This window comes from Dasypus novemcinctus, chromosome 1 (genome assembly GCF_030445035.2).
Source record: "Dasypus novemcinctus isolate mDasNov1 chromosome 1, mDasNov1.1.hap2, whole genome shotgun sequence".
In the NCBI taxonomy this organism is placed as follows: domain Eukaryota; kingdom Metazoa; phylum Chordata; class Mammalia; order Cingulata; family Dasypodidae; genus Dasypus; species Dasypus novemcinctus.
In genome coordinates, this window is record NC_080673.1 from 68,761,406 (window position 1) to 68,787,853 (window position 26,448).

The 26,448-nt window shown below is 37.3% G+C and overlaps 1 protein-coding gene across 1 annotated transcript in view; it reads right to left on the minus strand.

Annotated features, from left to right (window-relative positions):
* INTU (inturned planar cell polarity protein) overlaps window positions 1-26,448 on the minus strand; it is a 122,954-nt gene that overhangs the window by 69,105 nt on the left and 27,401 nt on the right. The window contains exon 3 of the mRNA XM_058292844.2: window positions 17,119-17,204. Coding sequence (XP_058148827.1) covers window positions 17,119-17,204 — 86 coding nt within the window. The remainder of the gene's footprint in view (window positions 1-17,118; window positions 17,205-26,448) is intronic.

Here is a 26,448-nt window from a genome sequence, read left to right on the forward strand (position 1 = left end):
AATTCCTAGGTGGGATATTTATATTGCAGTTGTGAGGAGGATGTCCTTGCTCTTGAGAGATACATGCTGAAGTACTTAGGGATGAAGTATCAAAATATCTGAAAATAACTCTCAAATGGTTCAGTAAAAAAAAATAAGTATATTTAGAGAGGGGGTAGGGAGGGGAGGGAGGGAAGAGAAGGAGAAAGTAAATGTAGCAAAACGTTAAAAATTGGTGATTCTGGGTGGGGATATATGGATGTTCGTTTTACTTTTCTTGCAACTTTTTAGAAGGTTTGAAAACTTCTTAAAATAAAAAGATGGGAATTTAATAAAAGATTTTAAATTTAAAATGACAAGTATGAAGAAGCGCAAGTACACTTCTAATAGTTGACATTTGTGACCTTGATTTATATCACGGCTCCTTGCACTCATTTATCCACCAAGCACCTAATTATCCTTGTAGTATACCATCCCCTCCCCTGGCTTGATCAGGGAGCTTGGGTCCAAACTCTGAAGCTGATGAGATTGCTTGCATTAAGCACTGAGCCATAGGTGGTTTTCTAGGAGCTTTGCAGGAAGCCAACTCCATTTCTAGGAGAATTGGAGAAATTAACTCTTACCACTCAGGTACTTAAGACTTATGCTTGAGGGAGGGGGCAAAGGAATGTTTTAACTTTTATTATTCCCTTGTTACACAAAAGTGATACATATACCACAGGAAAACTATATGAAACAGGAACAGACTAGCAAACATTTCTTACAAATATTTTAAAATCTCTATTTTCACATTTTTTATCAACTGTGAATAATGGCACTATAAACACTGATGTGCAAATATGTGTTCGAGTCACTGCTTTCAGATCTTTGGGTATATACCTCATGGTAGGATTGCTGGGTCTTTGTGTAGTTTTGTACTTAGCTTTCTGAGGAACCACCAAACTGTCTTCCACAGAGGCCGTACTATTTTACACTGTAATCAGCAATGAGTAAGTGTCCCTATGACATTACACTGTCTCCTAGGCTATCTCGTATTTGATGACAAGAAGCTGTCAGACCCTTTTTATACCAAGTATAAGTTTAAATTGTTATAATTAGATTTCTACAAATTTAAATGTTAAAACCTCTCATGTGGTATTTCTTTTCAAATCGACATTCTTCTTCTCTTACTGCTATTTCAAAAACAACTCTTCCTGGGGCAGGTTCACCTCAATTACTTCTAGCCAAGCAAGAAAATGGTTGCAGACACAAAGATCCACACAAGCTGTATGTTGATATGTAAAGGATCATCCTTTGGAGACAGTTTGAGTTTCAGCTTTTTTTTTTTAATCCTTCCCCATGATGAAAGAATGGGACTTTATTCAGATTTCCTCTGACACTTTATTTAGAAGAAAGAAATGAAGAAAGCATACAGGGACTAGAGAATTGACATCTTAATGATATTTAGTTTTCCAATCCATGAACGTGGAACGTGCTTCCATTTATTTAAGTCTTCTTTGGTTAATTTTACCAATGTTTTGTAGTTTTCTGAATATAGGTCCTATACATCCTTGGTTAAGTTTATTCCTAAAAATTTGATTCTTTTAGTTGCTAATAAAAACAGAATTTTTTTTTCTGATTTCCTCCTGAGATTGTTCATCAGTAGTGTATAGACATGCTACTGATTTTTGCATATTAACCTGGTATCCTGCCACTTTTCTCAACTTGTGTATTAATTGTAATAGCTTTGCTGTGGATTTTTCAGGATTTTCTACAAATAGATCATAGCATCAGCAAATAGTGAGTTTTACTTTTTCTTTTCCTATGTGTCTTTTATTTCTTTATCTAGCCTAACTGCCCTAGATAGAACTTCTAGCACAATACTGAATAACAGTGGTGACAGTGGTATCCTTGTCTTGTTTCTGATGTCAGCGGGAAAGCTTTCAGTCTTTTGCCATTGAGTAAAATGCTAGCTATAGGTTTTTCATATATGCACATTATGGTACTGAGAAACCTTCTGTATATTCGTATCTTTTAAAGTGTTTTATGTCAAAAAAGGATGCTGTATTTTGTCAAAACATCTTTTCTGCATCAATCAAGAGGATCATATGATTTTTCTTCTTCCATTTATTAATGTGGTTTATCACACTAATTCATTTTCTTATGTTGAACCATCCTTGCTTATCTGGGATAAATCCACTTGATTGTGATGCATAATTCTTTTAATGTGGTTTGGATTAGGTTTATAACTATTTTGTTGAGGATTTTTGCATCTACATTTATTAGCTATAATGGTCTGTAATTTTTTTCCCCCATACTATTTTTATCTGGTTTTGGTATTAGGGTGATGTTGGTCTCATAGAATGAGTTTGATAGTATTCTTTCTCCTTCAACTTTTTTGAAGAACTTGAGCAAGATTGGTATTAGATTGTCTTTGAATGATTGTCAGAATTCATCAGTGAAGCCATCCGGCCCAGGTTCTTCATCTTGGGGAGGTTTTGGATGACTGTTTCAATCTCTTCACTTGTGATTGGTTTGTTCAGGTCTTCTATTTCATCTAAGGTCAGTGGAGGTTGTTCATGTGTTTCTAGGAATTTGTCAATGTGGTACATATGGTCAAGTTTTTTGGCACACAGTTGTTCACAGTATCCTCTTAGGATCTCTCTTATTTTTGCAAGGTCAGTGGTAATGTCCCCCCTCTCATTTCTGATTTTATTTGCATATTCTTTCTGTTTTTCTTTGTCAGTCTAGCTATGGGTTTGTTGATTTTATTCATCTTCTAAAAGTACCAACTTTTAGTTTTGTTGATTCTCTCTAATGTATTTTTTGTTCTCAATTTCAGTTATTTCTGCTCTGATCTTTAATATTTCTTTCCTTCAGCTTGGTGTGGGATTAGTTTGTTGTTCTTTTTATAGTTCCTCCAGGTGTGCAGTTAGGTCTTCAAATTTAGGTCTTTTTAATTTTTTTAATACAAGCATTGAGGGTTATAAATTTCCCTCTCAGCCCTGCCTTTGTGGTGTTCCATAGATTTTGATTTATTGTGTTCTCATATTCATTCATCTCAAGATATTTATTGAATTCGTTTGCAATTTCTTCTTTGCCCTGCTGATTATTTAAGAATGTGTTGTTTAATTTCCATGTATTTATGTATTTTTCCTTTTTCTGTTCATTATTGATTTCCAGCTTCTTTCTGTTAAGATCACAGTTTTGTATAATATCAATCTTTTAAGTTTATTGAGGATAGTCTTGTGACCCAACATATGGTCCTGGAGAAGGATCCTTGTGCACTTAAAAAGAATATATACCTTCTATTTGGGGGTGCAATGCTCTATAAATGTTAGGTTTAGTTTATTTATTATATTATTCAAGCTCTCTGTTTCTTTATTTATTCTCTGTTCAGATTTCTACCCAATACTGAGTGGCGTATTGAAGTCTTCAACTATTACTATTGAGACATCTATTTCTCCCTTCATTTTTGCCAGTGTGTGTTTCATGTATCTTGGGGCCCTCAGTTAAGATGCATAAATATTTAGTTATTTCTTCTTGGTGTATTGCCTTTTTTATTAATATATAATGATCTTCTTCATCGCTTATAATAGTTTTGTAAAATCTATTTTGTCTGATATTAGTATCACTACTCCAACTCTTTTTTGATTACTATTTCTGTAGAATATTGTTTTCCAATCTTTCACTTTCACCCTAGTTGTGTCCTTTTGTCTGAGGTGAGGCTCTTGTAAACAGTATATAGACTGCTTACATTTTTAAAATCCATTCTATGAGTCTGTGTCTTTTGATTGGGGAGTTCAAGCCACTACTACTCAATGTTATTACTGTAAAGGCATTACTTTCATTTTATAGTTTGGCTTTCTATTGTCATATCTTATTATTGTTTGTCTGTTTACCCTTTAATTTACCCTTCCTACCCTAATTTATCTTACTATTGTCTGTTTACCCTTTGATTTAACCTTCATTTCCACATTCTTCTCCAAGCCTCTCATCCTTGTTCTTCCTTTCATGCTGCAGCACTCCCTTCAGTATCTCTTGTAATTATGGTCTTTTGGAAACATACTCTCTGTTTTTGTTGGTCTGTGAAGACTTTAAACTCACCCTCATTTTTGAAGGATAGCATTGCTGGATATAGAATTCTTGACTGGCAGTTTTTCTCTTTCAGTACCACTTTCTTCTTGCATCTATGGTTTCTGATGAGAAGTCAGCACTTAATCTTGAGGTTCCCTTGTATATGATGCTTTGCTTTTCTCTTGCTGCTTTCAGAATCCTTTCTTTATCTCTGATATTTCTCATTCTGAATAGTAGGTGTCTTGTAGTAAGTCTACTCGGATTTATTATGTTTAGGGTGTGTTGTCTTTCTTGATATTGATATTTATGTCTTTCATAAAGCTTGGGAAATTTTTGGTCATTATTTCTTCATATTCTTTCTGCCTCTTTTCTATTTTCTTCTCCTTCTGGGACACCAAAAACACATGTATTTGTGCATTCCATGTTGTCATTCAAATACCTGAGACCCTGTTCCATTTTTCCATTCTTTCTCTTTGTTCTGTCTTTTCCAGTTGAAATGTTGTTTGATATCACTAATTTTGCCCTCCATCAATTCAAATCTGTTATGTGCTGTTGCAGTTTGATATTATTTATGAATTCCAAAAAAGAGATATTATGTTTGTAAACTGTTCTGTTCCTCCAGGCTTGATCCCCTTTGACTGTATTAGATTCAGCTGAGATGCCTTTGATTAAATTATGTTAAGATTAGGCTTTGAAGCCCTGAGCCTCAACAGACTTGCAACTTCTACACTCTGGTTTATTGGACTTACCCCACTCATCTAACATGGAGGTGAAGAAGGTCAACCACCACACCAGGGAGCCAAGAGTGCCTTCAACTGAAAGCAGGAGAATTGCATCCAGCATCCATGTGGAATCTAAGACCCCTCTTGATATAGATGTGGAGTGGACACAACCATTCTAAGGTCCACAGGATGGAGGAATAGAGTATGGGTTAGAGTGGACTTACTGCTATTCTATTCATGAACTACTGTGATTAGTAATCGAAGAAAATGTGGCATTGGTGTGGAGAAAGTGGCCATGGTGGCTGCTGGGGGTAGGGAGTGGGAAGAAGAGATGAGATGTGGGGGTGTTTTTGGGACTTGGAGTTGTCCTGGGTGGTGCTGCAGGGACAGTTACTGGACATTGTATGTCCTCCCATGGCCCACTGGGTGCACTTTGGGAGAGTGTGGGCTATGATGTGGACCATTGACCATGAGGTACAACAGTGCTCAGAGATGTATTCACCAAATGCAATGAATGTCTCATGATGATGGAGGAGGTTGTTGTTATGGGGAGAGGAGTGGGGTTAGGGGGGTGGGAGGGTATATGGGGAACTCATATTTTTTTAATGTAACATTAAAAAAATAAAGACAAAAAATAAAAAAAAATCACAGATGTACATCATTAAAAAAAAAAAGGATTAGGCTTTGATTTGACCACATCATTAGGGTGTGGAGGGTTGAGTCCCTGCCCCCTTGGTGGGCTATATAAATGGATGCTCAACCAAGAGCTCACTTTGGGTGAAAAAGTAACTCTTATGGTATCTTGAGTTGAATTCTTTAGGGTCTTGTAACTGTAAGCTTTTACCCCAAATAAATACCCTTTTAAAAAGTCAATAAAGGGAAGTGGCTGTGGGTCAATCAGTTGGGCTCCCATCTACCATATGGGGGGCCCTGGGTTCACATCCTGGGGCCTCCTTGTGAAGGCAGGCTCACCCATACACTGCTGAAGGCTACCAGCCCGGGCGCCATGGAGTGCCGCCGGCCTGCAAAGCACCGCGGAGAGCCGATTCAGCAAGGTGACACAACAAAAAGGGAGAAAAGTAAAAACAAAGAAGAGAGCACAACGCAGGCAACAAGCAAGCCGCAAAGGTGTGTGTGTGGGAGGTAAATAAAAAATAAAAAAAAACAGACACAGAAAAACGCACAGTGAATGGACACAGAGAGCAGATAGCAAGCAAGCCACAAGGTGGGGGGTGGAATAAAAAAAAAGTCAATAGATTTTTGGTACTTTGCATCAGCACCCCTTTGGCTAAGTAATACATGTGCCTCTAATGTATTTTTTTAAATTTATTAATTTATTTTTTAATTGTATTTTTTGAAAATACATAGATCACAAAAAATGTTATGTTACATTAAAAAATATAAGAGGTTCCTATATACCCCACCCTCACCCCCTCAAGCCTCCCACATCAACAACCTCTTTCATCATTGTGGCACATTCATTGCATTTGGTGAATACATTTTGGGGCACTGCTGCACTGCATGGATTATAGTTGACATTGTAGTTTACACTCTTCCCCAGTACATTCAGTGGGTTATGGCAGGATATATAATGTCCAGCATGTATTGCTGCCATATCATTTAGGACAACTTCAAGTCTGGAAAATGCCCACACATCACATCTCTATGTATTTTTAATCTCGTCCCTTGTGTCTTTCATTCCCATAACCTGTGTTACTTTTCTTTGTGGGCTTTCAACAGAGAGCCAGGCTTTCAACAGAGAGCCAGGGGTTTTATTTAGGCTTAAAGTCCTGTGAGTAGGGGAAGGGCCCATTCCTGGCTGCTGCAGGGGTTTAATAACTCATGTTTGTTGTTTCACATTCTTTGTGTCTGTCCCTTGCCCTCCTGGGGATTGTGCAGCACTGTTCTGGTCTGCTGACCCCAAAGCAGGGACCTTGGACAGCTTTTGGCCCTTTCTCCATTGATTTTGTGAGAGAGTTGAATCCTGCTTGTCTTCTCTGATGCCATCTTCCTGGAACTCCTCAGCGCTTTCATTTTTTAATTCTGCAACTTTGGACAAGTCAATAAATCTCTCTTTGATTCTTTTTCTTCATGTATAAAATACAAATAATAGCCACCAATATTTTATAGATTGTTATGAGAAATAAATGAAATTATTAAATGAAGCAAGATAAGCAAAGCACCTGACATACTATCTGGCACATAGGATCACTAGTTTCCTTCCCAAGTCTACCCCCACCCACCCAATTTATATACCCTCAGGGAAAATGGCTGGGAATGAAGAGCTTATAATTTCCTCCCCTTTCTAAGAAAAATGTGGTTTACTAATTATTCTTTTAAAGCATTATTAAAGATGTATTTCCCTGGTTTCAGCACAAGTATTGGTTCCCCCGGCTGCAGGCTGCCTGGACGACGTGTTCTCCTGGGAGTTGCTCACTTCATAGTAGAGCCTGATGCTACCATCGCCAATTGCACCACTGTAGCCCCTTGCCCTACAGCCACCATCACTGCCTCTTTTGCCACTGTCTTGGGACCAGCTTTATGAATAGGCCCTACAGTCTTTAATGAGAAAACATATTCCTCAGTTCTGTGGTGTTTTTGGTCACTCATTTATGGAGTTTCTGAAAGGCAATGGAAATTACTGCCAGGCACAGCATAACCTCTATGGAGACAAGTGAACTGCAGAAACTCATTACCACTCCACCAAGAAACCCCTATTAGAGTAGTTAACTTGGACAGAGAAGTGTTGAATTGAAATTTGCATAGTCTCGTAAAAGAGTTCTGACCTGGACGGAGTAAAACTCAGTGCCCTTCTTATTACTTCAGTGTTACTGAATTGAAGAATCACTGCTTCTTGTTAGGTTCATTTCATTTCCCATTACTCCCAACTTCATATGCAATGCATTGAGAATTTCAAGTAGGTTATACTGAAGTAGACTTCAGCCTCTTTACATCATTTCTGTATTCAATTAAAATTTTTTTTTTCATAACTCCATTGAGTGTTCTTTAACTAAATTAAAATGGCTCAAATGAACCACCCAGCTCTTGTGTCACATATAAGCACAAGAGATTTCTTATCACACACCATCCATTCAATGCAACCTTAAGCAAATTTATAGAGGAACTTAAGAAGTATGGAGTTTACCACAATAGTAAGAGTATGTGAAGTAATTTACAACACAGCTCTTATGGAGACAGAAGGCATCCATGTTCTTGACTGGCCTTTTGATGATGGTGTACCAGCATCCGATCTGATAGTTAATGATTGGTTAAACCTCGTAAAAATTAAGTTACATGAAGAACCTGGTTGCTGTGTTGCTGCTCATTGTGTTGCAGGTCTTGGGAGAACTCCAGAGCTTGTTGCCCTAGCAATGACTGAAGGTGGAATGAAATATGAAGATGCAGTACAGTTCATAAGGCAAAAGCGGTGTGGAGTTTTAAACAGTGAGCAACTTTTGTATTTGGAGATGTATCATCCTAAAATGTGGCTATATTTCAATGGCTCCAGTGGCCTTTGAAACAACTGTTTCATTCAGTAAAATTGGTGTGCCTGATGCTATTGCCTTGGAAGTTGAACTTGAGGGAGGACCTAATTTGTCAAACATATTGGCCAACATCTTGGTGAGTGAGTCTAATGAAGTTTCCAGGAGCACTGAAAAGCAGTTTTACCATACTACAAATTTGATAAAATTGCAACCTGTATAGGTCACAATTGACCTATTTGGACACTTAGCAAAAGACCCTTGCTGTTCAGCATTTAAAACTGGCTTCTGTTGGGAAGCAGATGTAGCTCAAACGGTTAAGTGCCTGTTTCCCATGTATGGGATCCTGGGTTTGATCCCCAGTACCTCCTAAAAAAACATAAAAAATAAAAAATAAAAGAAAACTAGCTTGTCATTTGTAACAACTGGGCTTTCTGGAAGTCATGCAGTATTGAGTTATAAGTCTTCTTTAAATCTATTACCATGCCAGGATCTTATCAATATATAAAAATTTTAGAGGGATTAGGTACCATGAGCCCAGCACAATACTTGTATATTTTAATATCACACAGAACTTAAAATTCCAGGAACTATGAACACTCCAGACCTCAAACACTATAGACCTTATGTGATTTATTTCTTCAGTCATTTCAAACATTGAAAGTAGGGCCTTTATGGTTATTTGCCTGTTCACTTTATATCTCCCACATTCGTACCAGTATATATCAGTTTGTGCAACCATGGATTTGTTGGGATTTTTACTGACTCTTATAGTGATTAATTAATATCTGTCTATAAATCTCATTTTGTGACTTTAGAGAAAAACTCCATTTTGAAAATTGGCTTTGTACAGAAACACATGTCTTTAACGTCTCTGGACAAAAAAAGCCTTACAGTTAATTTAACATTTGCACTTTGGGGAGCAACTTAACTGGGAGGGCTGACAAACTTGTGGAAGGAGGTTATTAAATATTTTTAGTGAAATGTTGCTTATGTCTTATGCAGAATATGTAGAATATGCTCTTTAACTGAATACATTTTTTTAAAAGGTAAAGATGCTTTGTTATGGTAGCTACAGTAATTCTTAATCATAAAATTTCTGAAATTCTTGTAACTTTTTCCTTATCTCTTAGAAGCTGTTTACCAGTTATTATTTTTGTTTGACATGAGATTTTTCCCTTCTCTTTCCATCCTCTTGCAAAAAAAAGTAGGTTTCTGCTAATGAATTCAGCAGACATCTAATACTTTATATGCCTTTTGAGCTGTGTAACTTAATGTAATTTAGTCAGCTAAAGGGGTGCTGATGCAAAATACCAGAAATTGGTTGGTTTTTATAAAGGGTATTTATTTGGGGTAGGAGCTTACAGATACCAGGTCATAAGCATAAGTTATTTCCCTCACCAAAGTCTATTTTCACATGTTGGAGCAAGATAACTGCCGATGTCTGTGAGGGTTCAGGTTTCCTGGGTTCCTCTCTTCCAGGGTCTTGCTTCTCTCTGGGTTCAGGATTTCTCTCTTCCCAGGGCTTACTTCTTCCTGGGCTCAAGGTTCCGCTCTTCCTGGGGCTTGCTTCTGTTTCCTCTGTGAGCTTACTTCCCAGGACTCCAGCTTAAGGCTTCAGCATCAAACTCCAACATCAAAAACCCTCAACTCTGTCATTTGCCATGCCTTTTATCTGTGAGTCCCCACCCCCCGAGGGGGGACCCTAATGACATGGCCCAATCAAAGCCCTAATCATAACTTAATCATGCCCAGGTACAGACCAGATTACAAACATAATCCAATATCTATTTTTGGAAATCATAACCATATCAAACTGCTACACTTAATATTTGGCTATTTGATAATTTGTTTTACTATGTAATTGATAAAATGGTGATATGTATTAATGTTAGTTCAACCATACATTTATATTCTCTGGGGAAGTGTGGTTATAGTTCTGTGGGAAAAATAATTGCAGTGTTCACCAGCTTGTAAAAACATAGCGTGAGAGCTTAAACAACTAAATAAATAATGAAATAAAAAAAAAAAAGCATTCCCCCAAAATATATATATATAGAAAGTAGATTGTAGGTCACCAGGGACTAAGGAGAGGGGTGATGAAGAGTTAATGCTTTGCGGGTACTGAGTTTCTGGTTCGGATAATGAAAAGTTTTGTGAATGGGTGGCAGTGATAGTAGTACGATATTGTGAATGTAATTAATACCACTGACTGTATACAGGAAAATGGTTAAAATGGGAAATTTTATGTTATATATATGTTATTGCAATAAATAAAAATTTTAAAAAAGATGCATTGCCCTGGCTGGTGCTTACTTTTGAGTAATTAACAGGTATGATATCAAATTCTGCTAGTAATACAAACAAACCAAATAAAAAAAAATAAACAAAACAACACATATTTATACTCAGGGTGAAAACTAGAATGAAATATTTCCAGATGTTAGTAGTAGATAGGTTCACGTGGTGAGATTCAGGAGATTTTATCCTACTTTTCTGTATTTTCCAAAATTTCTACAGTGAACATGCATTACTTTCATAATAAGGGTAAAAGTTATTTCTTAATAAAATGATTTTAAGAATATATAGTGCATAAAGGGAGTCCATTCTAAAATTATGTATAGTAAAAAATATCTTGCAATTATATCAGAAAAGCAAAGCTGTGCTGGAGATCAACATCCTCTATACAATAAATGAAACAACAGTTTTTCTTCTACCTTTGGAACAAACTGTTTCTTCATTCTGGCATCAGGTGTTAACTATTGGCATTTTTTTTTTCAGGTACTGGGGCCGGAGATTGAACCCCGACCTTGTATGCTGGAAGCCGGCGGTCAACCACTGAGCCACATTGGCTCCCCTAAGTATGGGCATTTAAGAGCCAGTTGTACAAAAAAAAAATGTATTTTTAAACTCAGAACCACATTTAATGCAGCAAGATGCTTCTGCTGTAAAGAGGGAAATGGGACAAACAGCAGAAATATGAGTAGTATTTCATGCTCAGCAAGGACATGGTGGGTGGAATTGGTCTGAAATATTTAAATCATTTCTTACTCTTCTTTTTTCTGCCAAGTATGCATATGTCAGTTGGCCCTTCTTTGGAGTTTGTGTTTCTGTGTGATGGAGCTGGACTCAGATGTGATCTTTTCTCACAAGCCTCTCCTGTTACTTTTACCAGAACTATAGTTGGTGCTGGGGTTTAATATATACCCAGGGGACCTGAATCTCTGGATTGACCATATGATAGCCAGGCCCTGAGCCTCAACAGACTTCAGCTCCTACACTCTGGTTTATTGGACTTACCCCAAACAGCTAAGATGGAGTTGAAGAAGGTCAACCACCACACCATGGAGCCTAGAGTGCTTACAACTGAAAGCAGGAGGATTGCATCCAGCATCCATGTGGAATCTAAGACCCCTCTTGATATAGATGTGGTGTGGACACAACCATTCCAAGGTCCACAGGATGGAGGAATAGAATATGGATTAGAGTGGACTTACTGCTATTCTATTCATGAACTATTATGATTAGTAATCAAAGAAAATGTAGCATTGGTGTGGAGAAAGTGGCCATGGTGGCTGCTGGGGGTGGGGAATGGGAGGAAGAGATGAGATGTGGAGGCGTTTTTGGGACTTGGAGTTGTCCTGGGTGATGCTACAGGGACAGTTACCGGACATTGTATGTCCTCCCATGGCCCACTGGGTGGAACGTGGGAGAGTGTGAGCTGTGATGTGGACTGTTGACCATGAGGTACAGCGGTGCTCAGAGATGTATTCACCAAATGCAATGAATGTCCCATGATGATGGAGGAGATTGTTGTTTTGGGGGGAGGAGTGGGGTGAGGGGGGTGAGGGGTATATGGGGACCTCATATTTTTTGAATGTAATATTAAAAAAAACAAAGACAAAAAAAGAATTAAAAAAATAAATTTGCAAATGATTATTAAACTTAGGTATACTGTGACTCCACTATAAACACCATCTTTCTTTTTTTGATGATAGAAGAGACGTGGCTGAACTCTGGCAATATTGACAACACACCTGTAGTAGATGGGAAAGGGGGGCTCTCACTCAGGGCCGATGTGCAGCCATTTACTTGTTTCAGTTGTTAAAATACTGCAATTCTTCATTTCTGCTAGGTAAATAGCAGCTATTTGAGCCCCATAAGGTGCCCCAGTACCCAGCCCATCCTAGAATTTGCCCACATCTAGTAATAACTAAAGGGCTAATAGCATACCTTCCTCAAGCACTACAACTGACATCCATGTGATTGTTAAAATATTTTGACCACCACGCCAGTTTCATCTCTCTATCCATTCCCAGACATGTGCTGGTCACTGTCTATCATAGTTATTCCAACATATTCATTTTACATTTCCAATGATAGGTAAGTTTACAGAGCATCATTGTTTCTCTCGCTCTTTTTTTTTTTTTTTTTTTTTTAAGAGAAGGAAGTGAGCATAAGGAGAATCTTAAATCTTAGAAGATCAGGGGAATTTTACCTCTACTATTTCACAATCTTAAATCAGATGGAGGTAAGATTCTGGTTTATCAGGGATTCTGTTCTTCCTGGTCAATCCAAAAACTGCCTCACCCTCTCATTGCTGATTGATATTCTCACCTATCTAAAGCATGTTGTTATCCCTAACTCCCAAAAGAAAGAAAGTTAATTCTGGATACCAACAAGGGTAGAACATTCATAAATAGAAGGTATAGCACTTTCAAAATGTACCTAGTGACCTAAAAATATCAACCCTTAGACTATCAAAAGAACTTATTATGCAAGAGATTGAATTTTATCCACAAGGAATAGACATTAATTTATTAAGTGGGGAAACTGATCTGAGACTTGCCTCCACTCTCCTTGCTGGCCAACCATGCAATAAATACTTTCTTTCCTCAGAAAAAAAAATTTATTAAGTGGCAAGTGAAAATCAAAAGTAAGGCTAAACTAGGTAACAGTAAAATCAAGGAAATAATATGTCATTAAAATTATTTTTAAAAATTCTTTATTTTTAATTGTGGTAAAATATGTATAATATAAAAATTATATATTTATATACAAAATATATATGTACATATAAAAATATAAAATATGTATAATATAAAATTAAATTATTTTAAGTGGATAATTCTGACATTAAATACATTGACAATACTGTGTAACTTTTACTACTATCTCTTTCCAGACCATTTTCATCAGCCCAAACCAAAACTCATATTCATTTAATAATAATTCCACATTCCCCTTTCTCCCACCCCTATAACGACTATTTTGTTTTCTCTCTCTATGAATTTGCTCTACATATTTCACATTAGAGAAACCATCAATACTTTGTGCCTGGCTTATTTCACTCAAAATATCTTCAAGGTTTGTTCAATTTGAGCATATACAGCCTTTCATTTCTTTTTATGGCTTAACAATATTCCACTGTATAGATAGACCACATTTTGTTTATTCATTCATCTACTGACGGACACTTGAGTTGCTTCCACTTTCGGCTATTGTGAATAATGCTGCAATGAACATTGGTGTACAAATATATTTGAATCTCTGCTTTCAATTCTCCAGGGTATATTCCTAAGAGTGTGACTGACAGGTTATATGGTAATTCTATGTTTAATTTTCTGAGGATCCGTCAAACTATTTTCCACAGCTGTTAAACTATTTTACATTCTCACCAACAATGTATAATGGTTCCTATTTCTCTGCATCCTCACCAACAGTTATCTTCAGTTTTTAAAGTAATAGCTGTACTAGTGAGCGTGAAATGATTTATCATTGTAGTTCTAGTTTTCATTTCTTAATGGCTAATAATGTTGAGAATCTTTTGGCCAGCTGAATATTCTTTTGGAGAAATGGCTATTCAAATGGTCCATTTTTTAGTTGTTGTCCTTTTGTTGTTGAGTTGTAAGTTTTTCTTACATATATTCTGGATATTAAACCCTTATCAGATACATAGCTTCCAAATATTTTCCCCCATTCTGTAGGTTGTTTTTATCACTTTCTTGATAATGTCCTTGATGAACAAAAGTTTTTGATTTTGATGAAATCTATTTTAACTATTTTTCTTTGGCCGCTTATGCTTATAGTACAAAATCCTTTTCCTTGATTCACTGCTCACCCTGTTACAGTAGTCCTTTAACTTTTCTGGAGCTTTGAAAAAGATGCTTCTGTGGGTGTACAGAGCCTGGGAGCCTGAAGCTCCACCACCTTGAACAGGGCAGGGGATGGTTTCTCTTAATCTTGATTAGGTTGAGGAAGTATCTCAGGTACTAATGCGTTTTCACACCTTTAATAACACCTCTTTAACTTCCCCACTTCAGGAGTAGCTCCCAGAATTTGTGCAGCCTCTCTTCAGGCTTCTGGGCACAGCTCTTCACCCCAATGAGGGGCTGGCTCCTCTTCCATGATGAATACTGGCACCTCAGCCTTAGTGTCTGCCACCATCACCCAGTAGCAGTATTTTCCTGGGACTTCTGGCAAAAACAAATAACTTTTCCCATGTCATTTTAGTTGCTTTTTTGTAGTATACCATTTTGATTTCCTTCTTTCCTTTTTTCTCTGTATTTTTTAGTTACATTCTTAGTGTTTACCTCTGTAATTACCATTAACATCTTAAACTAATAACAAACTAGTTTAACTTGTACCAACCTAATTTCAGCAGCTCACAACCTCTCCTTTATATTTTTACCCCATCCCCTTTATATTGTTATTATCTTCATTTATAACTTTATACACTGTATGCCCATTAACATAGATTTTAGATTTTTTTTTTTTACACATTTGCCTGTTAAGTCATATGGGGGAAAAGCAGATACAAACCAAAAATGCAGTAATACAGGATTTTATATTTACTTACATAGTTACCTTTACTGATTTTTTCTTTTTTCTTTTTATGACTTCAATGTCTAGAGTCATTTTATTTCAGCTCAAAGACTCCCTTTATCATTTCTGGTAGGACAGATTTTCTGGTAATGAATTCTTTCAGCTTTTGATTATCTGTAAATATCTTAATTATATCTTCACTTTTGTTTACTATTTTTTTTTTATTCGCCTTTACTTTTGAAGGATAATTTTGCTGGATATAGAATTCATCCTTGACAGTTTTTTTTTTTTTTTTAATTTACTCCCGCCCCGCCCCCCTCATTTTTTTTTTCCTTTAAGGACTTGAAATATGTTATCTCACTGCTTTCTGGTTTCTAACATTTCTGATGAGAAATCTTCACTGTTACTCTTATCGGAGATGCCTTGTATGTGACAAGGGATATAAAGTGTCTATCCTGCTTCAAGTTCTCTGAGCTTCCTGGATGTGTATATTCATGTCTTTCATCAGATTTGGGAAGTTTTTGGCCATTATTCTACAAATACTTTTTCTGTTCCTTTTTCCCTTTCTTGTCCTTCTGAGACTTCAGTGTTGCCTATGTTGGTACAAATGATGGTGTCCCACAGTACTCTCAGGCTCTGTTTATTTTGCTTCATTATTTTTTCTTCTGGCTTCTCACACTGAATAACTTTCAATTGTTTTGTCCTCATGTTTGCTGATCCTTTCTTCTTGTCCACATCTGCTCTTGAATCCTTCTAATGAGTTCTGCATTTCAATTACTGTAATCTGCAGCTTCAAAATTTGTTTAGTTCTTTTTTTTAAAATAATTTCTAGCTCTTTATTATATTCAAAAGACAGTTTCCTAATTTCCTTTAGTTCTTTGTGCATGGATTCCTTTAGCTCATTGTTCATATTTAAGACAGTTAATTTAAAGTCTTTGACTAATAATCCCAATGCATGAGCTTCCTCAAGAATGGTTTTGGAAAAAAATTTTTTTATGAATGGGCAATACTTTACTGGTTTTGTGTAAATTTTTTTTTTTTTAGAATTAGATATGCTGAGTACTGTCTTGTTATAACCCTGGAAATCTAGTTCTCACACTCCTCTGGGACTGCCAAGTTTTTCTGTTGTTCTTGTTTTTGAGGACTAGAGCCATCAATTTGTGACTTTTCCAAACTTTTTTTGCTCCTAAATTGGGAATAGAAAGAGAAAAGGTGGGGGAGGTGACTGCCTCTTTAAGACTCCTCTGTTGATTTTGCATGAGGGGGGTTGGAACAACATCTGCCATGAAAGTTGGCTGCCCAGGAATCTGAAGTATAGCTGATCAAAAGCTGAGATAAACAGTCAGACCACACACACCTGAAATTTGGAAGCTTAGATCCTTAGAGCTCACCCTGGCACCAGCCAACTGCCCCAGGAGCTTAGGCTACAGTCCCAACTGCTGCCTGACGTGCGGTTGGGGGATGGAAGCTGCTGCACAGAACATGAAGTTCACCAATATTTACCACAATTTACCAGTTTCTTTGTTCAGCTCTTCCCTGTAATGCTACATGGTATTCCACTAGACCTGAGAATTCCAAAGTAGTTTATTTAGGCAGTTCCTGCAAGTTTAATAGTTGTTCTGGCAGAGGGACTGATATTTGGGGCTTCCTATTCCACCACCTTCCCATAATCCTCTCTATAATTAATTTTTAAAATAGAAAAAAAACATGTTTAAAAACAATTTTAATAAGACAGTGAATAGAAACTCCTATAACTTTTAAAAATGGAACTGGATTTTCATAAATATATGGTAATTATAATGGCAAGTTGGTCATTATATAAGTTTTTATTATTGTTGTTGTTTCCTGCTTAACTTAGGTTTAGTTTTATTTGTATATATTTATCTCTATTTTTAGAATAATCTCCAAGAGGCAAAAAAGTTTGCAAGAGCAAATTTTTAAAACTATCCAAATATAAAAGTTAAGTGTAACTCACCCATTATACATGACCACTCTCAGAACCTTAAAAAAAATTATGATAGTTTATGTAATTCATCATAAAAGAAAGTCCACACCTGCATAGGTCCAGGAATGCAAGACAGAACTCTCTCTATGTTCTCAGAGGTCACATCAACATCATTTACAGCAATGAGGACATCACCTAAAAACAGAGCAAAAATAAAAGTGTATGAAGGTCCAAAAATGAAAGAGATCTAGAATTTGGAACATTAAAAAGCATCTACTGTGACTCCTTCAAAGTACAATGGAAAATGTGGTCGGATATTCTGGGACTTGTCCAAAGTTATACAGCTTATTAGTGGTACAGCTAATCTCTCAAAACCATTCTATTTGTAAACCATGATGCAGCCCAACACTGTACCCAAACTAAATACAATCTTTGGCCATTTAAAGAGATGAATATTCCTATTTTTGACACAAGTGGGAGACACAAAGGACAAATGGAAAATGAGTAGCATAAACCAAGTATCGCACTTAACAAAACTGAATCTGGAAAAAACAAACAGACAATAAGCAAAAATTCAGTAGACAAGGAGCAGACAATGAGTGCAAACAATGAGCAAACAGACGAGGGAGCCATGGGGATGGTGGGGGTGGGGACCGAAAAAACACAACCAACCTGAAGCTAACCACTTGAACCAGTGAATCTTAACCTTCTTAGTTTCAAGGACCCTTTGCCAGTCAAGTGAAAACCACAGAATCCTTACTAAGTCCACAATATACTGTTTATTATTTAATAAATGTATTACATCTGCACCAACATATCCCCACAAGAATAATGTTTCTTTGAATTTCAATTCAAGCTCACAGATACCTTGTGAAGAACCCCTGACTTAGACCCACAATAAAAAAAGTTCAGAAGTAAAACTTGAGGTTGTAATTTAATCAATGTGGTACATCATAACTCAGTATGCTCGGGTAATCTCTGTTGTTATTGATTTGTGTCTACATGCAGCATTTTGTTTCAAAGGCCCCAACCTTTTTAAAACCCACAGCAAGTTTCAATAAAAAATCTCTTTTTCCATGGCTTTTCTTTAAATGTATATGGATATGGTGGCTTTAATAAAATAATTATCAATATTAAACTGGGGTGGCGGACTTGTCCCAGTGGTTAGGGCATCCATCTACCACATGGAGGTCCGCGGTTCAAACCCCGGGCCTCCTTGACCCATGTGGAGCTGGCCCATGCGCAGTGCTGATGCATGCAAGGAGTGCCCTGCCATGCAGAGATGTCCCACCCCCCGTGGGAACCCCATGGGCAAGGAATGCGCCCCGTAAGGAGAGCCACCCATCGCAAAAGAAAGTGCAGCCTGCCCAGGAATGGCGTCGCACACACGGAGAGCTGACACAACAAGATGACGCAACCAAAAGAAACACAGATTCCCGTGCCACTGACAACAGAAGCGGACAAAGAAGACGCACCAAAGAGACACAGAGAACAGACAACCGGGGTGGGGGGGGGGAAAGGGCAGAGAAATAAATACATTTTTTAAAATAAATAAATAAATAAAAAATAAACTGGAAATTTACTTTCACAATGTAATTAAAGGTCATGTTAAAGCATCATTGAACTATATTAATAGAAATATATATATATATCGAGGTTATTTTTTTTTTCATTGCTTCTAAAACTATCATTAGGAAATGAAGGAAATAGCTCATAGGCATTCATTCATTCATTCAACAAATATTTATGGAATATTTACTGTGTTCTCAGTGCTGTTCTAGGCATTGTAGATACAAAATCAAACAAAACAGACAAATATCTATCCTTGTGAAGTTGAATCTTCATTGGGAAAGACAGATAATAAAAATATAAATATGTAAAATAATGTTGGGAAGTAATTCTCTATGAGTCTCTCATATTTCTGCACATTTTGCAAGCCGAGGTACTCTGTCCCAGGTTATCTTTTCAAGGATGTTTGTAGAATGAATAGTCTTAGATGACAAGATTGTCTCCCTCTGCAGCAAAGGTCAAGTTTGCTTAAGGTACAATATAATAAGGCTAAGATCTTGCTCATTATCTAATTATTAACTTTTTTATTTTAAAAAAATCCATATTCCTTAAGCACAAGGTTCCTCTCATTTAATGAAACTCACTATGTATGGAGGCTTCATCTGGCCCTCTTCCTGTAGCCTGTGGAATTGGGGTTGGAAAACAGGTGCAAATGCTAATACTCCACCTACTGCTATTGCTGTAATAAAGTCTTTCATCTCTGAACCAGGAATCTCATGCCTTCTGTGAGTACCCACAAAACTGTGGCAGACTAATATGTTAGCTTGCAAGCAGGGCAAAAATCTCAGACACATGACAGTTCTTGACAAAAATATAGAAAATTGGATAGTGATAAGTGCCAAGTGGAGTTCTGTGGTGGCTGGATTTAAATTTTAGATAGGGTGGTCAGGAAAATCTTCCCCAACAAGGTGATATTTGAGCCAAGAACTACATGAAGTGAAAATACATGCCATGTGATCTGGGGAAAGAACTTTCCAGTGATTGGGAATGGCAAGTATAAGAAGATGATTCCAAGATTTTTGCCCTAAGCAAATGGAAGGATGCCATTGCAAGAACTGAAATAGAGAAACAGAGAAACTGGTTTGAGGGAGAAGCTCAGGAGTTCAGTTCTGGACAGGTTGAGTTTGAGATGTCTATTAGACATCCAAGTGGAGATGTTGAGGAAGCAGTTGGATACATGGACTTGAAGTACAGAGAAGTCAGACTGGAAGACAAATTTAGGGATCATCAGGATATAGATGATATTTAAAGTCATGATACTGGATAGATTATCCTATATTCTCATGTTCTTCCTTCAAAGAAGGTAATTCAGGACTTCACCAGACATTAATATACTCTATGTGCCTGCATAAAACACAGTAAACAAAACAACAAATGCATATAATATGGGATAGCGATCACACCAGTAACTTTAACCTCTGACAACCCAGAATATAATAAATTAGAGGTAAGACTGTCCCAATCTATACTCTCTGGTATCAAGAACCACATGGATTCTTTCTTTCCTTCTTCCCTCTTGCACTCCCCAACTCCAATTTCTTTTTTTTTTTTTTTAAACCACGAGCTACTAGAAATAGCCTGAACATACCATAGCCTTTAAAACACAGATTTGCAAAGAATGTCTTTGCTTTCCTTGATAATATTTCATATGAGGAAGGAACTAAGTGCAGAGTAAGCAGAAGTTTCTTAGGATATCCCATGAAGAGAAGCATGCAGTAGGCTTAGATGCTTGAGAGATGCCAACTGAGCTGAGAATTCTCCAAATAGGGGCACCAAATCATTATGCTTGTCAACTGCTGGGGCACTTTGGGCACCCTACTAACTTATCTTAAAATAAAGAATTTACAGACGAAAACTTCCAAATTCAGTTCAATTAAAAAAAAAAAAAGCAACATTTTCCCTAATGTCCTCTTAAAGAAGAGGTTAAACAAAACAACTGTGTCAAATTATTTACAATTGCAGTGATTAAGAAAAAAAAAGAAATGGAACAATGTATACAATATAGGAGTATCAGTGTAAAACAAGTCCTGGACCATTCTAACTATGGGTTCTGTTGTTTGTGAATTTATACTATCCTCATGGCCTTTTAAGGAAAGCACCTTAAATAGGGAAATCATTTTAAACTTGTTCCTCCAAACAAAATATCCATGGAATGAGGTCCCAAATGACCTTTTTTCTCCAAACCCTTAGGAATCCAGTTCTATAGTTGAGAGTATAGGGAGTATCAGCTTTAAGTGTCAAGTCTATTAGCCCTCTAAAAGTAGAAGACATATATCACCATGAAAGGTGAAAATAAATTTTAAAGCAATATGTATACAGTATACCTGATATTTAAAAATATTTAGGGAAGCGGACTTGGCCCAGTGGTTAGGTCTACCACATGGGAGGTCCGCGGTTCAAACCCCAGGCCTCCTTGACCTGTGCGGAGCTGGCCCACGTGCAGCGCTGATATGTGCAAGGAGTGCCCTGCCACGCAGGCATGTCCCCTGCGTAGGGGAGCCCCACACGCAAGGACTGCGACCCTAAGGAGAGCTGCCCAGTGGGAAAGAAAGTACAGCTGCCCAGGAATGGCGCCGCACACACGGAGAGCTGACAGGGATGACAGGATGACGCAACAGGGAGAAACACAGATTCCCTTGCTGGTGACAACAACAGAAGCGGACAAAGAAAAACACGAGCAAATAGACACAGAGAGCAGACAACGGGGGGTGGGGAGGGAGGGGGGAAGGGGAGAGAATTAAATAAAATAAATAAATCTTTTAAAAAAATAAAAAAATTTAGCAGCAAGTTTCTCCCCATTCTATAAAATAAGTACTATTTCTACTTATTTCCCTAGATATTTGTCTTGCCCACATTTTTATCAGGACCCCTTGAAGTGACTCTGAGATGGACCAATGAAATGATATGTACCTTCCAGGTAAAAGATGGAATTCCATTTGCTCTGATCTGGGTGGGTGGGCTAGTTTTGGATAGCCCAAGAACTATAAGCTGACTGTCAAACTTTAAAAGAAAACTCAGAAATAGAAAGATAAAAAATAAAGATGCAAGCCTTTGGCAGAAGGGATAGCAAAAATGACACCAAAAAGGCAGCAAAACCCCTAAAATCCCTGCAAAGATAAAACAGAATACAGTTCTGCTGTTTTGAGGGGGAAAAAGGAAGAGTCACCAGTGTCATTGGACTAATGTTTCAAGGCACATTAGTCAAAGGAGGATCATTCTCCTGCTACGAAATGGCCGAATTCACCCCAGGAAAACACATTACACAGGGTAAAGTTTTCATGTTCCTCCTGCCTAGGGGGTTACCTCACTGTTCAACCACAGACCACTGCGGGAAATGTAACTAGGAAACATTTGAGAAATTTCCATCACAGGAGTAATTTATAGGATTAGCTGAGTTCATTATGGAATAAAAATTGTCCAGTCTTTCTTTCTAAAATATACCACTTAAAAAAATATAAAACATATTCATAAAATCTTAAGAATTGCAAAAGTAGAGAAACCAGTCACCCACAATGCCACCACACTAACCCAGCACTCAGCATTTTCCTGTAATTATATTTACTTCAAATTGTTTTCTCTGTATATATTGCTACATTGTTCATTCATTCACTTATTAAATAAATGCTTTTTTTTTGTTTGTTTTTTGTTTTTATTTTATTTATTTAATTCCCCTCCCCCGGTTGTCTGTTTTCTGTGTCTTTTTGCTGCGTCTTGTTTCTTTGTCCGCTTCTGTTGTCGTCAGCGGCACGGGAAGTGTGGGCGGCGCCATTCCTCGGCAGGCTGCTCCCTCCTTCGCGCTGGGCGGCTCTCCTTACGGGTGCACTCCTTGCGCATGGGGCTCCCCTACGCGGGGGACACCCTTGCGTGGCACAGCACTCCTTGCGCGCATCAGCACTGCGCATGGGCCAGCTCCACACGGGTCAAGGAGGCCCGGGGCTCGAACCGCGGGCCTCCCATGTGGTAGACGGACGCCCTAACCACTGGGCCAAAGTCCGTTTCCCTTAAATAAATGCTTTTTGAGGACTTATCTTGAGCCAAGCATTTTGCTATGTACCAAGGATGAAATAATCATTTTATTTTGACAAATGATTTTTTTTCACTTACTAATAAATCATAAACTTTTTTTCCATTGCAAAGTTGACATCATTGGTCTCATTTTTCAAAAATTTTATTGCTATTTAATACACCTGTAGAAAACTGCAAAGCATAGGAATACAGTAAAATGAATAATCACAAAGTCAACACACGGATGTAACCACATGCAGGTCAAAAAATAACTACCAGCATCCCAAGATCCTGCTTGTGCCCCCTCCCAACCCCTCCCTACCCAACCCTTTCCCCAAAGATAAAACTATTCTGACTTCTAACTTCTTAGATTTTTTTTCCTGTTTGTACCTGGCTTTTGCTTAACATTATGTTTCTGAGAAACATCCGTATTGCAGCATGAAGTTACAGTTCATTTTTGTTGCTATATAAGATTCTATTGCACAAATATTTCACACATAATTTATCCACTCTCTTGTTTAGCAATATGGGTTGTTTCCAAATTTCAGTTATTACAAATAATACTGCTAAGAACATTCACATACACACCTGAAGTAGAACTGCTAAATTGTAGGCAATGACATATTCAGCTTTGGAAGATACTGACAAAATAGTTTTCCAAAGAGGGTTTCTCAATTGCAGTGTATCAGAGTTTCCATTGCTCTACCTCCTCTCCAGCTCTTGGTATTATCAGTTTCATTTAAACAGCTCTGGGGTCTGTGGAGTGGGAATCTTATGGTTTTAATTAGTATTGCTCTGATGAATAATGAGGCTGGAAAGCCTTTTGTATATGGATTGGTCATTTGGATATCCTCTTTTGTGAAGTACCCGTCAGGTTTCTTATCCATTATTTAACTGAATTGTCTATATTTTTGTTATTGATTAGCAGTTCTTTTTATAAAAGTCCTAAATCAGTTATATAAGGTCTGCCTTTACGCTTCTCTTTCTGATGTACTCAAGTTCTTAATTTTAATGTATACCAACTTCATCTTATATTTTTGATTAGTGCTGTTTAATAAATCTTTCCCCCACATTCTAGAAATTTCATTCTTTTATATTTTATATTAAGATGTGCAATCTACTCAGAATTGCTTTTTATGTATGCTGTGAGATAGGGTCAAATTTCTTTTTTTTCCCCATAGGGATACTTTCTAAGACTTTCCATGGTTTATTTATTATATATTGTTCCTTAACTGTAAGTTTCTTGTGTGAATCATAGATTCATACATGTGTGTTCCTGGAGGAAAATATGGATATGGTGCTTGGTACATAGTAGGCATTTAATATATATTGTTGAATGAATGAATGACATCTATTTGGAGGTACTCATCTCCTACTCTAACATTTATTTACAGGAAACTATAAGGCCTCTGTTTGTCTTTCCTTCACTATCAGCCAGGAAGTGAACTAACATTTGCCAAAGAAAATTAGAGAGTTCTAAGGATAAACAGTAGAACTACCACTGTAGATCTCTTCTCCCTATGGTTTATTCTTTCCCTCCATACAATTGGTGTAAAAAGATCGGGCCTAGAGGTAGCCCTCATTCCTAGAAAGTTCAGTAACTAGAGTGAAGATCAGGGGAAAGGAAACATGGAATAGGAGGCTCAGGTTTCAAGAGATAATTCTAAAAAGAATTTGGAGTTTTGTAACCTGTATGGACTGGGTTATACAAAACTCTAAAAATTCTTTTTAGATTGTGGAGATCTTGTTATGACCACTTTGGAACACATACTTTGCCACAGATGCTCTGCCTACATGGGTCCATAAGACCTTTGTTGTAAATCCACACCTGGCACTTGTCACACTATGTGAAACTATCTGCCTATTTGGAACCCAGCCCTTCCATTTAATTTTGTATTCCTGGCACTTAGCAGATACTAAAAAAAAATTTATCTGTTGAATCAATGAACAAAGGAAATTCAGTCTTTAGGTAAGACATATTTTTAAATGTTTCTTTTTTTTTTTATTTATATATTTATTTTTATTGACTTTGTAATAATATTACATTAAAAATATATATGTGAGGTCCCATTCAACCCCCCCCCCCCCACCCCCCCTCTCCCCCCCCCCAACAACACTTGTTCCCATCATCATGACACATCCATTGGATTTGGTAAGTACATCTTTGGGCACCTCTGCACCTCATAGACAATGGTTCACATCATGGCCCATACTCTCCTCCATTCCATCCAGTGGGCCCTGTGAGGATTTACAATGTCCGGTGATTACCTCTGAAGCACCATCCAGGGCAGCTCCATGTCCCAAAGACGCCTCCACCTCTCATCTCTTCCTGCCTTTCCCCATACCCATCGTCCACCATGTCCACTTTTCCCAATCCAATGCCACCTCTTCTATGTGGACATTGGATTGGTTGTGTCCATTGCACCTCTATGTCAAGAGGAGGCTTCAGATTCCACATGGATGCTGGATGCAATCCTCCCATTTTCAGTTGTAATCACTCTAGGCTCCATGGTGTGGTGGTTGTCCTTCTTCAACTCCATCTTAGCTGAGTGTTAAAATGTTTCTAAAGTATCAATGAAAGTTCCTATATCTAAATCTCTTAAGCTACTGCAACTTAGACTGTCAACTTTCAAAACTGTTAAAGCTTTTAAATTTCATTAATAAAATAGTCTCACATTTGGATTAATGGTAGTTTGAAGCTTTATGGACCCCAGAAAAGATAATGTCCTTAGAGCTAATCTACTCGTGTGGGATGAACCTATCGTAGTTGGGACCTTCTAATCAGAAGTAAGGCATGACCCAGGGTGGGTCTTAATCCTCTCACTGGAGTCCTTTATAAATAGGATGAAAACAGAGAGAGATTATAAACAGGATGGATATGGAGAAAGAGAACAGAGTTTCTCAGTTTTTCAGTTTCCCAGAAACTGAGAAAGTCCTGGAAGCCAGAAGCTGATATCAAAGGAACCTGGGAGAGAGAAAGCCAGAAGCTGAAAGCAACCAGACCCAGAGGAGAAGGGATATACTGCTATGTGCCTTCCTATTTGACAGAGGAGTGCAGGATCACTAGATGTGGGTATTCGGAGAGAAGGTCACCTGATATCTTGATCTGGACATTTTTCCCAGCCTTGGAACTGTAAGCTTAATAAATTAATCCCCATTATAAAAGTCAACCCATTTCTGGTACATTGTTTCTGGTAGCTTTTAGCAAACTAAAACAATTTATCTTTAATTGAATAATAAGGTTGTTAGTAACTCAAACATGTCTGTCAGCTTAAAATTTATCAGCAAAACAAAATGTTCATCTTAAATATTTAGAATAACTTATGGATTTTTCCCTCATAACTCTGGGATAGTTTATGACAAGCAACCTTAAAAGAAAATTTATGTATGACACTATTATTGCTAAATATGCCAAATGAAACAGCTTAAAACCACTCCAAGAATGTAGAGTACTCAAGTGCAAACATATAATTTAAAAGTAGTTTTAGTCATAAATTATATAATTTTATCATGTCATTGGACATAGACCATTTAAACCCAAATTATCACTGTACAATCAATATATTTTCTTTTTCTTGTCAGCAAATACAGCCAAGATAAAATAAAATTATATAATTCAAAACTCAAAAAGACAATTAGTTAAGCTATTCCCTGGCCTTAATGACACAGACACATATTCAACACATTAAGTGCTTATTTTAAGAACACTTGCCTTGTAGTACATCATCCTGAATAATTTCACTACTTCAAATATCATCAATTCGTCCATAACCTGTTGGGGTTCTGTATATAGTTCTGTTTGTATCGTGTCCCTCGCAAGGCACCATCATTCACCATTTATTTCTGAAAACAAGGACTGCTGCTG